General features: G+C 34.1%; 1 protein-coding gene and 1 non-coding gene across 2 annotated transcripts; both read right to left on the bottom strand.

The window, feature by feature from the left end:
• Positions 1-6,577: 6,577 nt before the first annotated feature.
• TRNAL-AAG (transfer RNA leucine (anticodon AAG)) lies at positions 6,578-6,658 on the bottom strand. Its single transcript has one exon. It is a non-coding gene; the product is annotated as a tRNA-Leu (tRNA).
• A 6,341-nt stretch (positions 6,659-12,999) lies between these two features.
• LOC143610782 (uncharacterized) lies at positions 13,000-15,294 on the bottom strand. The gene is made up of 2 exons (XM_077085167.1): positions 14,270-15,294; positions 13,000-13,557 (listed from the first exon to the last, which is right to left on the bottom strand). Exons 1-2 carry the CDS (start codon positions 15,054-15,056, stop codon positions 13,040-13,042), a joined length of 1,305 nt encoding a protein of 434 aa, XP_076941282.1. The 5' UTR covers positions 15,057-15,294; the 3' UTR covers positions 13,000-13,039.
• Positions 15,295-16,429: the final 1,135 nt, after the last annotated feature.

Here is a 16,429-nt window from a genome sequence, read left to right as displayed (position 1 = left end):
CTTTTATAGTATCAACACAGTGTAAATGTATTTCCTATACATAATTTATACATGTGTAACCAAACGTTCAAAAAATGAAATATTATTCGAACTTTGTTTGTTTTTTGTTTTTGTTTTTGTTTTTGTTTTTTATATATAACTTAAATATTTATCTGTAAGAAGTACACATTTTTGTAAAGTATGATTTATTGACAAAAAGAATTAGACAATTTACGTTTTTCCTTTTTGTTCTCATAAGTATCATTTTTAATGAAACTCTCCGTATATATTACACGGTATTTATTTTCCTCTATGTGTAAGTATGAACAAAAAAACTAAAATGAATAAATTACCAAAGAATTAAGTGGATAAAACAACTTATGAATTGGATATGTTACCAAACAATTGATAACCCTTAAAAGTTCAATGGATTGCCACGTATGCACGTCATTTGCATTTCAAATTGTAAAGTTTATCACTTAACTAGATGATGAAGCCATTAAGTTGCTACTTGAAAACGATCTTAAACCCAACCATTTTAGTTAAAAAGGTGGTATTATTAATCATGCAATTTGAAGCTAACTTGTTAATATCTGTAGTTAGTTAGTGGCTGTTGTTAATTGTTATATATCACAACTACCGCACCCGTCACCTGAAACTAGAGGTGCACAAATCGGTTTTTTTAAAAAAACCGGTTCGGTTATTAACCGGACCGGTTTTTTTTGGCCCGGAAAAAAACCGGTTCGGTTAATAGCCGGACCGGTTAATAACCGGTTTTTGTATCTGAAAACCCTAACCGGTCTAACCGGTTAGGACCGGTTTAGAAACCGGTTAGAACCGGTTAATAACCCGGTTTTTTTATTAACCGGTTTTTATGTTAACCGGTTTTTTTTTTTTTTTTTTTTTTTTTGGGTTTAGGGTTTAGTTTGGAAGACCGAAGCCATTCTTTGCTTTCGTTGTTAGAGTTCTTTGCTTGGAAGATTAAAAACACATAACTTTCATTTATAGTTTTTATATTAAAAATACAAACATTAAATCGTTATCGCATATTCGTAACTCAAAAATACAAACATTAAAGAATGCTTAGACACGATTACATGAACAACTTGCTGTTTCTTACTCATTATTTGCCTCCATGTTTGCTGTTTCTTTAACTAATTTTCTTCGCTACCCGATCCCGAGCTATTCCTTAGGTAATCGTCGTACGCGGCTTCTTCATCGGTCATTGGTTGAGTGTTTCCTTGATTGACCTCGTCTTCATACAAGCCCGCCTCATACTCCATTTCCCCCTCGAGTGAGCGTTGATGTTGTGCCCTATCTAAAGAGTCCAAGTAATCCTTGTAGCAAATCGACATCTCTACAGCTGGTGGAGTGAGTCGAGTCCTCCTAATCGATATAACCCTGCCAGAAACTGAAAAAGCAGACTCCGAAGCTACCGTGGAAGCTTGGACCGTTAGTAAATCTTTGGCCATGGCGGCGAGGATCGGAAACTCATCCTCCTTACCTCTCCACCAAGCCAGCAAATCAAGACTTCTAAATTCATCCGGAGTCATGTGTTTCACAAAGTTGGTACCACCATACCTTCCAAGTTCACTGCTTGGGGTGTTTACCTTTTGACGTTTACCGGCGTCTTCCCAAATCATGTAGTACATCCCCATTTCAAGGTCGGTTTGGGATTGGGATTGGGATTGGGCAACAGCTCTTAACGAGTCATGAATTTGGGAAGACGACCCGTATTTTGTAAGGTAAACATCATACATGTTTGACAAGGTGGTGTTGAAAGCATTCTTTAAAGTTTGGCTATAATAGGGGGTTTGATCGTCGTTTAACTCTAGCTCATCACAAATTTTTTCTATTAAAGCTTCAACACCACCAACATTGATGCAAGGGTTTAACGCAGCAGCACATGTCAAAACAGCGGGTAGTTCTTGAAAATATTTTCTAAATTTTTCTTTCATTTTTACACCCATATCAAAATAAGGTGCACCCCTACAATGAAGTTCACTCAACTTTGTGCACATGACAGCAATTTTTGGTAAAGCAATGGGGCTTGTTGGATAGTAAACCCCGGATAAACTAGTTGTGCAAGATTTAAAAATTTGAAGGACCTCCGTAACGATCTCAATCAATAACCAGTTTCTAGGATCGTACGGTGCACATTTACCCCTACTTGACAAAATTTGATGAAACGCAATTAATGATTCTTTTTGTTGGATGGTTTTCTCAAACATATCACAAGTCGAGTTCCATCTTGTTGGACAATCCCAATTTGGCCCCAACCATTGACAATTAGCTTCTACACAAAATTTTTTGTATCTTGAAAATGTTTTATTGTTGCTGAAAACATCTCGTAACATTCTTTTAAAATTGTTTCTTTGCGTTTCGATCACGTTTAACCCATCTTGCACGGCCAAGTTGATAATATGTGCAATGCATCGGCTATGAAAAAACGCTCCATCACAAATAGGTTTATACTTTAATTTTAAATGGCCAACCGCGGCCGTATTGTTGGACGCGTTATCAAACGAAATTGAAAAGATTTTATGTTCAATCTTGTATTGTCGAATGACTTTATCCAAGAGTTTAAAAATATTTCTACCCGTGTGCGGGTAATCAAACAATTGAAACGCAACGGTTCGTTTCATCGTTTGCCACGACTCGGGGTCAACCCAATGAGCCGTCACACAAATGTATGAGTCGGGCGAACCATTAGGTACCGACCACACATCCGTTGTTAAGTTTACACCAGTTTGTAAGTTTGAAAAGTATGAAATTAGTTCGGATTTAGCGTTTTTCCATGCTTTAAGACAATCTCTTCTAAGGGTCGAACGACTTACGTGTTGGTAGCGTGGTTGAACATACTTTTGCATCATCTCCGTGAATTGAGGGTTGTCGAAGTGGTTGAAAGGAAGTGTTTGTTGAATCACAAAGTTTGAAAACTTTTGACGTACCGCTTCAAGGTCGTACGTAAACACCGTTCCTTGATTCGTCATCTCCGGCTGCGAACTACTTCCCGATTCGTCCTTCAAGGCCTTGCAAAAGGGCCTTTGTACATGCGCTTTTAAAGTGGAGTTTGCATCTTTGCCATAAAACTTCAAACAATGTTTGCATCGAGCTTTTTGGCTACCGTTAGACATTTCGCATAGGTCGAAATGTTGCCAAACATCTTGGTTTCGTTTCGTGGGGATGACCCGAACGACCGTTTCTCCCGTGTTCGAGGCACCCATGTTGACGGATGAAGCAGCACTTTGGGAGGCCATGATAATCGACTACGAAATAAGAGCGTATGGAGTGGTAATGTGGTATAATTGAGCGTGAGATAACAAAATAATCGCGTATGAAATAAACGTTTAGAGCGTTTGGAGTTGTATAATCGAGTGTGATCTAACCAATACCCAACCTAAACTATATATAGATGTTTGTGGGGGTAAAATGGTAAAAAAAAAAACGGTCAAAAAAAAAACGGCTATATAGCCGTTATACAACGGAAAAAAACCGGTTTTTAACCGGTTAACCGGTTATGGAAAAACCGGTTAACCGGTTTTTCCACAACGGTCAAAAACCGGTTTATAAAAAAACCGGTTAACCGGTTTTTTTATAACCGGTTATTTAAAAAACCGGTTTTTTTAATAACCGGTTCGTTAACCGGTTTTGGCTCTAAAATGTGTAACCGAAATACGAACCGGCGGTTTGTAAACCGGTCAAACCGGTTTTTAAAAAACCGGTTTTCTTAAAAACCGGTTTCCGGTTTAAACCGGCAAACCGGTTCCCGAACCGGTTTTTTTGACCACCTCTACCTGAAACCAACAACCTAGCTAACTTGTTATAACATTATCATGATCAGCAGCACCACCATTAACCACCATTGGAACAAGTACAAGAAGAAGGTACCTAAGCTTCAAAGGGAAATGATTAGTTGATGACAAGAGCACATGGTTGTGGGGGTGAAGCAGGGCACATGGGCTATGGGTCTAGTGAGGTTGACACCATTATGATTGTCATAAAATGTCAGCAAAACGGAACTAAAAGTTAAAGCTTCAGTTGGAAGTGGACAATGCTTGTGTGTCACGTGTCCTTATGTTAATCTCATTCGTGTCATCTTCTGAAAAGTCGTTTAATTTTATTAAATGAATCAAATATCTTCCTTGTTTTATAAGAAGCAATAAATATATAAGATATCGCGAGTTAAATTAATATAACATGAAAAATCAGATATCAGATATGGTTGATGTCAGGGATAACCATAGTTTATTTAGTTAAGACAAACATCAGGAATTTGTATGACAAGACTTGCAAATTAAACTAACGAATATGAACGGGGCTTCTTAATGTTTATTCAAGATCTATATATAATCTAACAAACGTTTGTTAGATTTTTTGGTTCATGTTCTTTGGTTAAGGAAATGACATGTTCGTGTTCGTTAATTTATAATCTAACTTCTAAACAAGACAAAATTACAAATTTTGTCCTTTAAACAAAGCCAATTTATGGTTCGTGTCCTTTTTTTAGTTTCTTTGCAGGTGGTGTACTTTAAACTTTTTTTTTCAACACGTTATGTTCTTAACGCTAGCTGGGTTAGAAAAATTCAGTTAAATACCCTCACGTGAAAAGCATGTGAGGGCATATTGGTCTTTTCGTCTACCCTGCAACTTCATCATCATCTTCTTTTTCTTCTTCTTCTTCTTCATTTTGCAGATCTCAATCAAAACCCTAAACTCTATATTTCAAGAATGGCTTGTAGTTAAGTTTTAATCGTATATTCTCCTACGATCCGCAAACTCAACAATTCATTTCTATACCTTTTAAATATTTCAAGATATAACCCATTGTCTCCAATCTCCCGTCACCGTCTTCCCCACTCCACTGCCGCCACCGTCTCCCAGCTCCACCGACCTCCACCGTATCCCACTCCACTGCCGCCACCGTCTCCCAGCCGCCGCCGCCACCACTACGTAACCCAGAGCCGTCGCCACCACACTCCGCCAACACCACCATCCTTGCCATAGAGCTCATCCAACCATCTAAAACCCTACTTTTCTTCAACAAAAAAACCGTAACCCACAGAGCTCCTCCAACAACCACACTCCACAGAGCTCTGCCACAGATCCTATCGATTAAATGAAATTTGGGCAAAAGAGAGACGGACTGAGATCGGGTTAAGGGGTTAGTAATAAAAGGGTTTTTTTTTTGTGGTGGAGTGGTGCTGCGTCGGTGGTGTGATGGTAATGGTGTGGTGGTGGTTGTGGTGGTGGTGGTGGTGGTTTAGAGCTAAAAAAAAAGAAAGTGAGGATGAAATTACATACAGAAAGAGATATTGAAAATGTTTTTTTTTTGTTTTAAGTTAATTATTATATATATATATTTTTTATTTTCTTTTTTTTTAAATTTAAGGATACATTAGAATTACAATTATGCCCATCACATGTCTGGCATATTTCATACTTAACTGAGTTTTTCTAACTCAGTTAGTGTAAATGATATAACATGTAAAAAAATGTTTAAAGTACAATGCCTGCAAAGAAACTAAAAAAAAGAACACGAACCGTAAATTGGTTTTGTTTAAAGGACAAAATTTGTAATTCTGTCTCTAAACAAATGTAATAGAATAAACATAAATGAGCGAACATTAGCAAACGTAAGTGAACGAAGAAAGTGCAAGTATTCATGTTTGTTCAATTTCTTAGTCGACTACCACCGCTTTGTTCTAAAATGTGAATGGCTGATGATTTGATACACAACGGCCCAATTGGAATTGGTATAAACTTAAACATATATAAATAAACGGACGCAAATGAATGTTTACGAACGTAAATGTACAAACATGACATGTGTCATTCATTTAACTAGATGAACAAATTTCCATGTTCGTGTTCGCTTTCTTATTAAATAAGCAAATATAAACAAGCTTTATCGCTTGGCGGTAGATAAAATGTTCATTGGACGTTGGATTCGTTTATAAACCTAGCTAATCAAAAATACAACATCGGAGTTTTCTATGTTAACCATTCATAGAATCTGATAACTGTTCATGTCCGTTCCTTATTTGTTGTTGTTTTCTTACTTTATTCAGATCACAGAAAATAATGATTCATGTGTACGTTTAACCTATTCTAAAACTGTTAACTTACATAGCCACTAGTTCACTTAAAACTCACTTTTGAAAACTACGTGACTCGAAGTATCTCTATCATTAATTAAAATGATTGGTGCCTCCAAATTTAGATATAACCAACATGCTCTTTTACGTATTTTTTTAGAAATTATGAATATTTAATTTGAAAGGTATACGTGAAATAAAATATACTAAAATGAATATTTCATCAGTGTGCCACTAGAGCATGAACACCTTTTCTACACTCTTAAACGAGTAGAATACTAACTTTCAAATTCATTAAACAGATTGAAAGCTAGTTAAACTGGAAATTAGATCATGGTATGTGTTTTTGTTTGGCTATTGTTGAATCTTCTACGAACTGCACAAAGCATATCGTTATCATATTTCAAAATTTAAAGTAAAAGATTATTATAGTACAGTTAGTAAAAAAAAATATTTATCAAACCACCAATATAAAGTACAGTTAGTAAAATAAAATATAATGTTGGGAGTGGGATTTGAACCCACGCCATTTCGGACCAGAACCTTAATCTGGCGCCTTAGACCAACTGGGCCATCTCAACTTGTTGTTGTGCAAATACAAGTTAATAATTTGAACAAATCTCTCCCAGGTTTCATTGTTTCAAAGTTCAAAAATATAAATGTTCTTTATTCTTATTTATAAATGCCAGTGAATCTGAAAATTTAAAACAGTGTAAAATGCGATCATAAACGTTTTTCTAACATATGTCATGTAAAAATGTTTTAGAATGCTTTGTTAGCATGTGAACCAACCAATAAAAGTTCGTGGGTAGAGATCATAGATGCTTTGCTCTTTGTTTAAGATTTCTAGTTGTCAATAGGTTGTTTTGTAAAAAATCTTTCTAAGAGCATCCACAGCCCATTCCATATATTTTTACCTATAATTTAGCTAAAAAATATCATTCTATAAATTTATATATTATTTTTTAAAATTCTTTCACATTCTATTCCCTATTCATATCCATAAATTAATTCTTTATTACTTTTTTCTCTTGTCTTGTTATATAGTGAATGGTGATTGGAGGATAAGTGATATGTTATATGGTATGGATCAAAATTGAGTCCCTATATTTAGGGTTTTACTTTATTTGCCATATAACTCATCCATATAATAGGGAATGGATTGAAGATGTGATTTTGATAGTTTTCTTAATATTTATCATAAATTATATGGGTTTAACAATTTTAGAGAATGAGTTAAGAATGCTCTAAAGAAGCCACGTCTAAACTATGAAAACCTTAAAAGTTAAAACCATAGGTAATAGGTTTATGTTAAAGCTATATTTAAATATACTAAATAAAAGAAAAGGAATAAATTATATTGACACCCAAACCGAAAGTTAGAGGTTGAGGAGTTTTTAAATTTTAACCGTCTACATTGTTCTCTCACACACCTTTCAACAACCATGCTTTATATTTAGGAGGGCCATGTGGAACTTTTGATCACATGCTCACAGCTATCCCAATTCCCTTTGTATTGCTTACTCCTCATTTTCTCCGTCCATTCCTGTATAAAAACAAATCCAAGTTATTCCCATACACTCACTAAACATTAGACATAAGTTTTCACAGGTGATAACTAATAACATTACCAACTTCTTTGTTTTCTTAAACAAACAACTAAACGCATTGCCGCCGGATCTAAACATAAATTTTAGAGGTAACGTTCAAAATATTTGTTTACCCTATTTTATACAATGTATACGAAACAAAACAGAAACACGATACATGAGGTGCAAATTTCTCCTGTTCGGTTTTTTAAACGCTTGAATTTGAGTCATTACACCATGTTCTTTTACTTTATCGACGTTTCTCTTTCGACTACACAAATTAAAGCAATGTTCAAATACCCATCACCCATTTGCTTTTGCAAACTCGTATTGATAAGTTTTATTTCAGAAGAACATATTTCAACGGTTATGGTTGCAATCGGTAAAAACAACGCTAGTTTCAATATTTGATAAACAAAAGAAAATGTGGCGTGCTTTCTATTACCACCACTACACGAGCAAGGGTACGCATTCATCCAATTTTTGAAAATTTATCATATTCCTTTAAAATATGATAAAAGACCTTACAATCACCTGAAATACACCATCTTTTTTCATTCCTGAAATCATTTGGATACATTTTCAAAAATGTCACTATCTTAGATATGTCAAACTTGAAAAATGAATATTAAGATTTAAACCGGACATATTTTCTAATAAAGTAGTTAAAACCTCACTAAATATATTTCCAAGTTCTTGAATTCGTATATCCAAAACTGTATTAAAAATTTCAACATCAAATTGATGATTACGTTGAGCATGTTTCCGTTTGATGTTTGTCGTTCAAACAAAAGGAAAAAAAAGGTTAGTTGTTGCTATTTGCTTTGGGCTATAAACTTTGTTTGAGCTTTATTTGATTTGAACTTTTACAAAATGATGATTCTGCTGAGCTTGTTTTGTTTGTGTCTGTTTCTGCTTAATGTTTCTCGTTCAAGCAAATGAAAAAATGATTAGTTGTTTTTATTTGCTTTGGTCTATAAATTTGTTTGGCCTTTATTTAAGGTTATTATATCGGTCAAACCACAAATTAAGGATTGAGTTTATAAAAATGGAAAAAATTAAAAACATGAAAAAGAGTTGTTCATTTGGTTTTTTTAAGAAAATAAGGAATTTCAAACTTTATAAAGTGACATAATTGGATTCTTAAATTTGTATAAATCTAAAAATGTAAACTAATATGAATGGTAAAAAACGCTTTAATATGAATGATCAAATGCTTAAATCGGTCGGAAATTTATTTAAGTTATAACTTATTCATTCAGTTTTTTAACAAATAAGGAAAGTCAAAAAAATATAAATTGTAATAATGAGATAATTATGTTATTATTTCGGTCAAACCACAAATTAAGGAATGGGTTTATAAAAATAAAAAATAAAAACATAAAAAATGGTTGTTCATTCGGTTTTTATAAAAAAATAAGAATATCAAACTTTATAAAGTGCCATAAATGAATTCTTAAATGTGTATAATCTAAAAATGTAAACTAATATGAAAGGTCAAAAACGATTTAATTTGAATGGTCAAATACTTAAATCGGTTGGAAATTTATTTAAGTTATAACTTATTCATTCGGTTTTTTAACAAATAAGGAAAGTCAAAAAATATAAATTGCAATAATGGAATAATTATGTTATTATTTTGGTCAAACCACAAATTAAGGAATGAGTTTATAAAAACGAAAAATTTAAAACATAAAAAAGGGTTGTTCATTCGGTTTAAAAAAAAGGAATGTCAAACTCTATAAATTGTATTAATGAGATTCTTCTATGTGTATAAATCTAAAAATGTAAACTAATATAAGATTGAAAATTATAATGAGATTTTAAATTAAACGGAATATTTGTCACTTAACTGGAAGTTGACAAAAACAATAGAATAATGATTATATTAATATAGGTAATTTAATTTATATTATAATCTTATAAATAAGGAATATACGTGAATATTAAAAAAAATATACATCAATATTAAAAAAATTAAAAAAATACATCTTATTAACTAATGTACAATCCATGCAATTAGCTTATATGAGTCGGAACAATAATCTGAAATTATAAAGTCAAATATTAATAGTCATATTATGAAAGATTTTAATTATAACTTTATAATCAGAAAATTTGAATGGTCTTACCAGAAAAACGAAATGATAATGACGATGGTATCTCCGATTTTTATTTAGAATGTAAAATGAAATATTCCGTACATCAATCGGGACAATAACCTGAAATAATTAAGTTTTGTTATAACATTGATATTATGGAAGATTTAAATTATGATTTATAACCGGAAAATCTAAATTGGCCTTACCGGAAAAAGAATAATGATAATGTCCATGGATGAAATTGATTTTTATTTAGAACATAGAAGAACAACATATAAAAAACAGGAAAAATATAAAACTTCAAATAAATATAAAACAACCATTGTTATAGGTATATCACATGAACGGAAAAACTTACCGGAAAAACGTAAATACGTAGAAATATTAGCTTCATCGTCGTTTTTGATTTAGAACCTAAACTGATTTTAAAAAAAATCAGTTAACAATGAAAATAAAGATAAAAATGTTAGATCTACAATAACCGGAAGAAAATATGATGTTGCCGGAAAAAGATATAACATTGCCGGAAAATCATATAACATTGTTGGTCATTAGAGTATAATATATAACCTTACCGAAAAACGATTAATCTCGATATACATTACCGGAATATAGAAGATGGTGGATGATGGAGTTAGTTAGCCGAGAGAGAGAGAGAGAGAGAGAGAGAGAGAAGGAGAGATTAAAATAATTAGGGTGGAAAATTCTAAGGTTTAAATCAATGTTTTCAGACCCGGCCCGAACATCAACCCGGACCCGGATGACATCATATATGTGTGTGTGTGTATATATATATATATATTTATATTATATTTAGCATTTTGTAATTAATGTAATTGATTTTGTTTGTTTCAAGTCCACCGATCTAGACACAAGACACTGAATTATAGAAATGATTGTTACCTATTGTAGATATTCCATATTTATTGGTTGAATCAATCTCTAATAATGGCCATTTATAGTGGTTTTTAATATGTATAATATATCTTTCATATATAAAACAAATTACAAGCCTTGGTTAGTTGGCTATTGTTGTATTTACTAACTTGGCATCTCGGTTTTGCACCCAAGTTCGATTCTCAGCGCATACACTATTTTGATTTAACAAAAAACAAAGTTTTTCTAGTGTGTGAGATGACACTTGTCAGAATATTAGAGCACATGAAATTGGAAACATGCTGACTGGATTGCACATGTGGACAGCCTAGAAGAAGACCATGTGTCCACATTGTATTGCTTTAATAGTATTTAAAGATGTTTGAATCTAGCTTTGTATTAAACGAATTTATATATATGAGGGCGATCAAATAAAAATGAGTTTTATGAAGTATAAGAAGGGTTTATGAATTAAAACATGTTCATCGTTTGTTTTTATCTTCAACGACAAAGTAGATAACGCAAATTATTTTCTCATCTCCCCTAAACAGGATGCATGTTCTCGAGACTCAAGTTCATCAATAACATATCGTCTTTCTTTATTTTTCTTTGTGCTCACTTATTTTCGCACCAATACCTTGAACACCTCATCATTAAACTCTCTATTTACATGTCAAACCAGGTGAGTTCTTCAATAGTGCTTTTCGTTTATTTTCATATTACAAAATTGGGTTAGGGCTTATAGTTATTTATGTTTGCACATGAAATGTTTTGGGGTTTTACATGTGAAAAACATAGCACAACTGTTGTATATATTTTGGTTGTCTTCTTTACTTAGACAATGTAGACTTTGACAATCTTATTTCAAGTGTTAGGTTGAAAATCAAGATGTAAAACCATCCACGTCATCGCCACGTAGAAAACTGGACTTCGAAACCCCTCTCCATAACGCCCCACTATATGGTTTGTCGCTCCATTAAATATATATATATATATGTAGAGAGAGAGAGAGAGAGAGAGAGAGAGAGTAGGGTATGGTTAACGTAAAAAACAATAGTTTTGTGAGAAGTATAAGAATAAATGTGTAGGATCTAGTGATTGAGATTGGTAGCTTATAAAAGTTGTATAATTTTCTATTTACATGGTATAGTGTCCTAGTAAGGTGGTGTACTTTATTTTTAAAGTCTTCTCACACTTCTAACAAAACAATTGTTTTTTATATGAACTCTTATATATATATATGTATGTATGTATGTATGTATGTGTGTGTGAGAGAGAGAGAGATGTAGGCCCCACAACTCCCCCCCCCCCCCCCCTTTTAGGCGGTATCCCAACACAGCGCCAACCCAAGTCCCCCCCCCCCTCTCCCTATGTTGCCCCTCGGTGGTGTTTGGGGGCTTTTTTGCCCCTTTTGTTGCCCATAAACGATATGGTCTAAGTATTTAAAAAAACACGAATATCTCTGCATCATTTACAGAGTTGAACGCAACCTTGTAATGATCATGTCACACTGATATATATTTATAATTGTTAAGTGATTGCCCTTTTAGTTGTAAAATTTACTAATATTGATTATCGTATATATAAGTACTCGATGTTTATTAATAATATCCAAATATTTATTAGTCGTGCTTGATATTCTAGAAGTTTTATAGGTTCTTGAAGTACCATTGTATCTCGATCATCATCACCAGTGACAAGTACACAAGAAAAATCAAATTACATATCATGCCAGAAGCAAAAGAAAAAAAAGAGTGTACGCCATCGTTGGGCGTCCCCACGAACAAATATGATGGAGACGAATTTCCAAAAACAGCATACCTCCACAATAGATTCCACCTCCTTACTAGTGATAGACCATCGTGGGGACAATCGCTACCACACGTTAAATAGAAAAGGTGAAAACAAAATAAATCCAAAATCAAATCCAAATGTGCGATAAATATAATATAAGTTCCAAGTCGAAGCATATAAACACCAATAACACAACATCATACAAAATCAAACATCAAATTTATAAATTGGAGTTCACGGTCTAGTTTTTAGTCTAAGTCGTAAATGTTTGGTAACAATTTTTTATTAGTGATAACTAATAACAAATATTTTTCATATATTATTGCTAAGGTTGGTTAACTCGTAAATTGTTGGTAAAAAATGCTTTTATAAAAAATAAAGAAAAAAAAAACATCATCTATAGCTTTGATATACGCATAACGAAATAAATGTGAGTCTATGATTGGCTACCTTATGTAAAATGATTGGTTGTTGTACACTTGTACATACAACAAAAAGATGTATATATAATCTCAATCCAGTCAGCCATATGTCACCGGGTTTAACGTTCGATTAAAGCCAACAGGTGATAAAAAAATCGACCTACATGAAAATAGCATTATCAAAGATCTTTTTGGCTAAGAATGTTGATCGGTGACTTCTTATAACCATTACTCTCTATCACGATTTCAAACAAATCCCCTTCAGAAGCCTCATCGTAATCCTTTGCCATTCCTTTATTTACATTGCCTATGTGTTGTCCGCTTCTTATTGTTGATTGATTTAACCATTGTGAATCTATTATACCCATTGAGAAAAGCTCTTTACTATCTTCATACCCCATCGATGGAGAATTTGACATAGGTCCAATAAAGCAAGGATTTTGAGTTCTTTGCAAATTCGCGGGTGCATATTTAAATATACTTTGCCCAAAATTTACAAGCACCGTAACATCGCCATTCGCAGCTAATATTGGATAAAGTGGAGTCTCGTATTCCTCCTCTTTACAATTGATTTCATGTACAAGTTTAGAGTCTACTATAAAGAAAACCTTTTTCTGGCTTGGATTGTAACCACAACCAATCACTTTACCGCTTCTTTCCCATCTTTCAATATTTGATTCACTTACAAGTTTAATTCCTACAAAACCATGAATCAAACACAAGTACAAAATAAAAAATCTCATAATTAAGTAAACTAATTAGTTTACAACTGTAGTTGTAGTTTTGGTTTTGTCAAAACCAACTATTCCGCTTAGACCGTGTGTACTGGATGGAGCCTCTATGGGGGCATTTTGTGCAATGTGACGCCACATTACTATATGGGCGCTTTGATAAAAAAGTGTAGTGGATGAAGCTCTAACCAATCATTACCTTATTATTATTTTATTATTAATAATTATCAAGAAACAAAAAGCAAATAAAAACTCACCAATCACATCCCCCCCCCCTCTTCCCCCCATTTGGCGCTTCCTACACAACGTCCATCATCAAACTTCAACCCAAAGAGCCCCGGGGGAGTGTTTTCGGACGCTTTGAGGCTTTTTGGGTGGGCAAAACGCCCCACTACACTTGGTCTTATAAAAAAAACACTCAACTCATCATGCAAAGTAGGTAGACCTGCTAATAATACTATGTTATATTTTATGTACTTCATTATAAACTAAAATGAAAACAAACAATATTCTTTTGTCCCCAAGTATATATTCTTTTAGTTACATTACACACATAACTACTACTTCACAAAAAATCAAATAAAAAAACGAAAAAAAACACAAATTTTGTCTTGATTTTGTTGGATTTAACTTGTTTAGAATAAGCATATATGTTGGAAAAAGAAATAGAACACATACCATCTAAGTAAATAGACCCATCGGAATTAAACCCCACGGATCCCGGATAACTCCCCGGAGGTTTAACCGGAAGTGAACCGCCACCGGTAAGCCCCACCGACAACATAGCAACCCTCTCAACTATTTCCTTTGTACAACTTCGACCCCTCAACTCTTCAACATTGACATGCAAGTCCCTCACATCCAACCCATCCTCTTGAATTAACTTAATATTCTCACCTTCTCCTGAATTCACCTTTCCCTTCACGTTAACATCACTTCCGCCTTCGTTTTCGCAACCGGATAATATCGTGATTTCGAAGTAAGCCTCTTGAGGAAACGGAGATGAGTTCCCTAACGTTGGACCGGGTAATGGTAAAGCCGATTTAATAACGGAACAAATGGTTTTAATATTTTTCATTAGTCCGGAATTAAGTCTAATCTTTTGCATGAAATCAGCGGACCCTGGACAGACTTCCCAGCTAGTTTCCACGTCATCCACGTCTCCGGCAACACAAGACCCTAATGACCCTAATAAAAACCGGTTTGATCGGGTGGATGATGATGAAACGTACTCGGTGAAAGCGAATCGTGACCACCCGTTTTCGATGGCGTCTGTGACGAGTGTAGGGTGGTCGGACCAGTTAAATAAATGTTTTGATGATGTTACACGTCCGGAAATGGTTAGGTGTCCAGTGGCTTGTTGTGGTTGTTTAGGGTGGCGTTGAAAGTGTTGGAAGAGGAAGAAAAGGAGGAGGAATAATCCGGCGAATGCGACCGCTAGTGTGATGTGTATAAACACGAACATTGTAGCTGGTTTTGGTGATGAATTGAACTATAGGATGTTGTAAAGTTATTATATGTGAAGATGGACGGCAGAAGGGTTCAAGAAGAGAGAAACATAAAATATTATTAAGAAATGGTTAGTGAATAAAATACAAGGAATTAATTAAAGAATAATTTGGTTTTTAAGTTTTAGTTTTCTTCTCCCGACACACATGTTTCAAACTACATATACATTGGAGTAAGATTACTTGCTTCTTATTAATTTAATTAATAAGATGTTGTCATAAAGTATTAGAATATGAAGTAAGTGGTTGTGGTTGGGAATAAAGTTATTAAAATGTGTTACGGCTTTGTTTGATGACTAATACAAGTTTGTGTATGTGAATTTTGAGCATGGTGTAACTAGGGCCGTCTCGTGGGTAAGCTAAATGAGGCAATCGCTTTAGGCCTCCAGATTTTTAGGGCCTCCATCTTAAATAAAAGTTATGTGTTATGAGATTTTGAAAGTAGAGTTCTTTTAGAATTAGCAACTCAACAATGAGCCACAAGCTAAAGATGATTGCTTCATATTCATTATCACGGCATATCATCCATATTCTATAATGCTTGTATACTCTCTAGCACTATACACATAAAAAAGAAAATAAAAAGGCCTCAACATTTTAGTTAGTTTTAGGCATCCGAGGACGTTGAGCCGGCCCTGGGTGTAACGCTGCGGTTTAGTATATACAATAAATATCCAATTAAGAGAACTTTAATGTTCTAATTGAAGAAGCACGGATCTAAACCTAAATAGGTTAGATTAATGGTTCCATAGGATACGGGTCAAAATAACAATGTAACACAGCAGCACGAGTACCGGCTCAACAAGTCCGGCGATGGAAACCTGCAAAACAGAAAATCGTGAGCTCGTTACTTAAAGGACAATAGTGGAAGTTTCCCGTAACCACCCTCCGACATGAGAATAAGTACAATTCTTAGAGAGATAAAGTACTTTAAGTGATTGATGTAATATGTGAAGTGTGAATGAATACCTTATGATGACGGAGAATGTATTTATAGCCGGTGGTTAGGGGAATATTATTAGTACAACTGTCCGCACATTATAGGACAAGACAACCGGCCATGTGCACGGTTATAACATTGCCAGTTGTCCCGCCCTAATTGACTGTTACATCACGTGTCTTCCAAGAAAGAATCTTCGTGTAAATCTTTTAGAAGGAAGTTGGTTACAACTATTTTGCTGACGTCACTATTCTGTCATCTCGCGTGTGGTGGGAATGTCTTTGCTGACAACTTCTGAGGGAGTCATAAGTAGCCCGCGAATAGTCTTTGGAGCTTCCCATTATTTTTCCTCTGACTTAAGTTATGCGGGTGATGGAGATGTTCTGTGGG

Source organism: Bidens hawaiensis, unplaced genomic scaffold (assembly GCF_021521415.1).
Source record: "Bidens hawaiensis isolate Kalapana, Puna unplaced genomic scaffold, B.hawaiensis_p1.1 tig00028012_1, whole genome shotgun sequence".
Taxonomy (NCBI): Eukaryota; Viridiplantae; Streptophyta; class Magnoliopsida; order Asterales; family Asteraceae; genus Bidens; species Bidens hawaiensis.
This window is presented reverse-complemented; position numbering and strand designations above follow the sequence as displayed.

Coding starts and splice junctions, on each gene's coding strand:
- LOC143610782 (XM_077085167.1), bottom strand. CDS start 15,056: ATGTTCGTGTTTATACACATCACACTAGCGGTCGCATTCGCCGGATTA. Junction 13,558..14,269: donor TGGGTCTATTTACTTAGATG/GTATGTGTTCTA, acceptor ATGGTTTTGTAG/GAATTAAACTTGTAAGTGAA.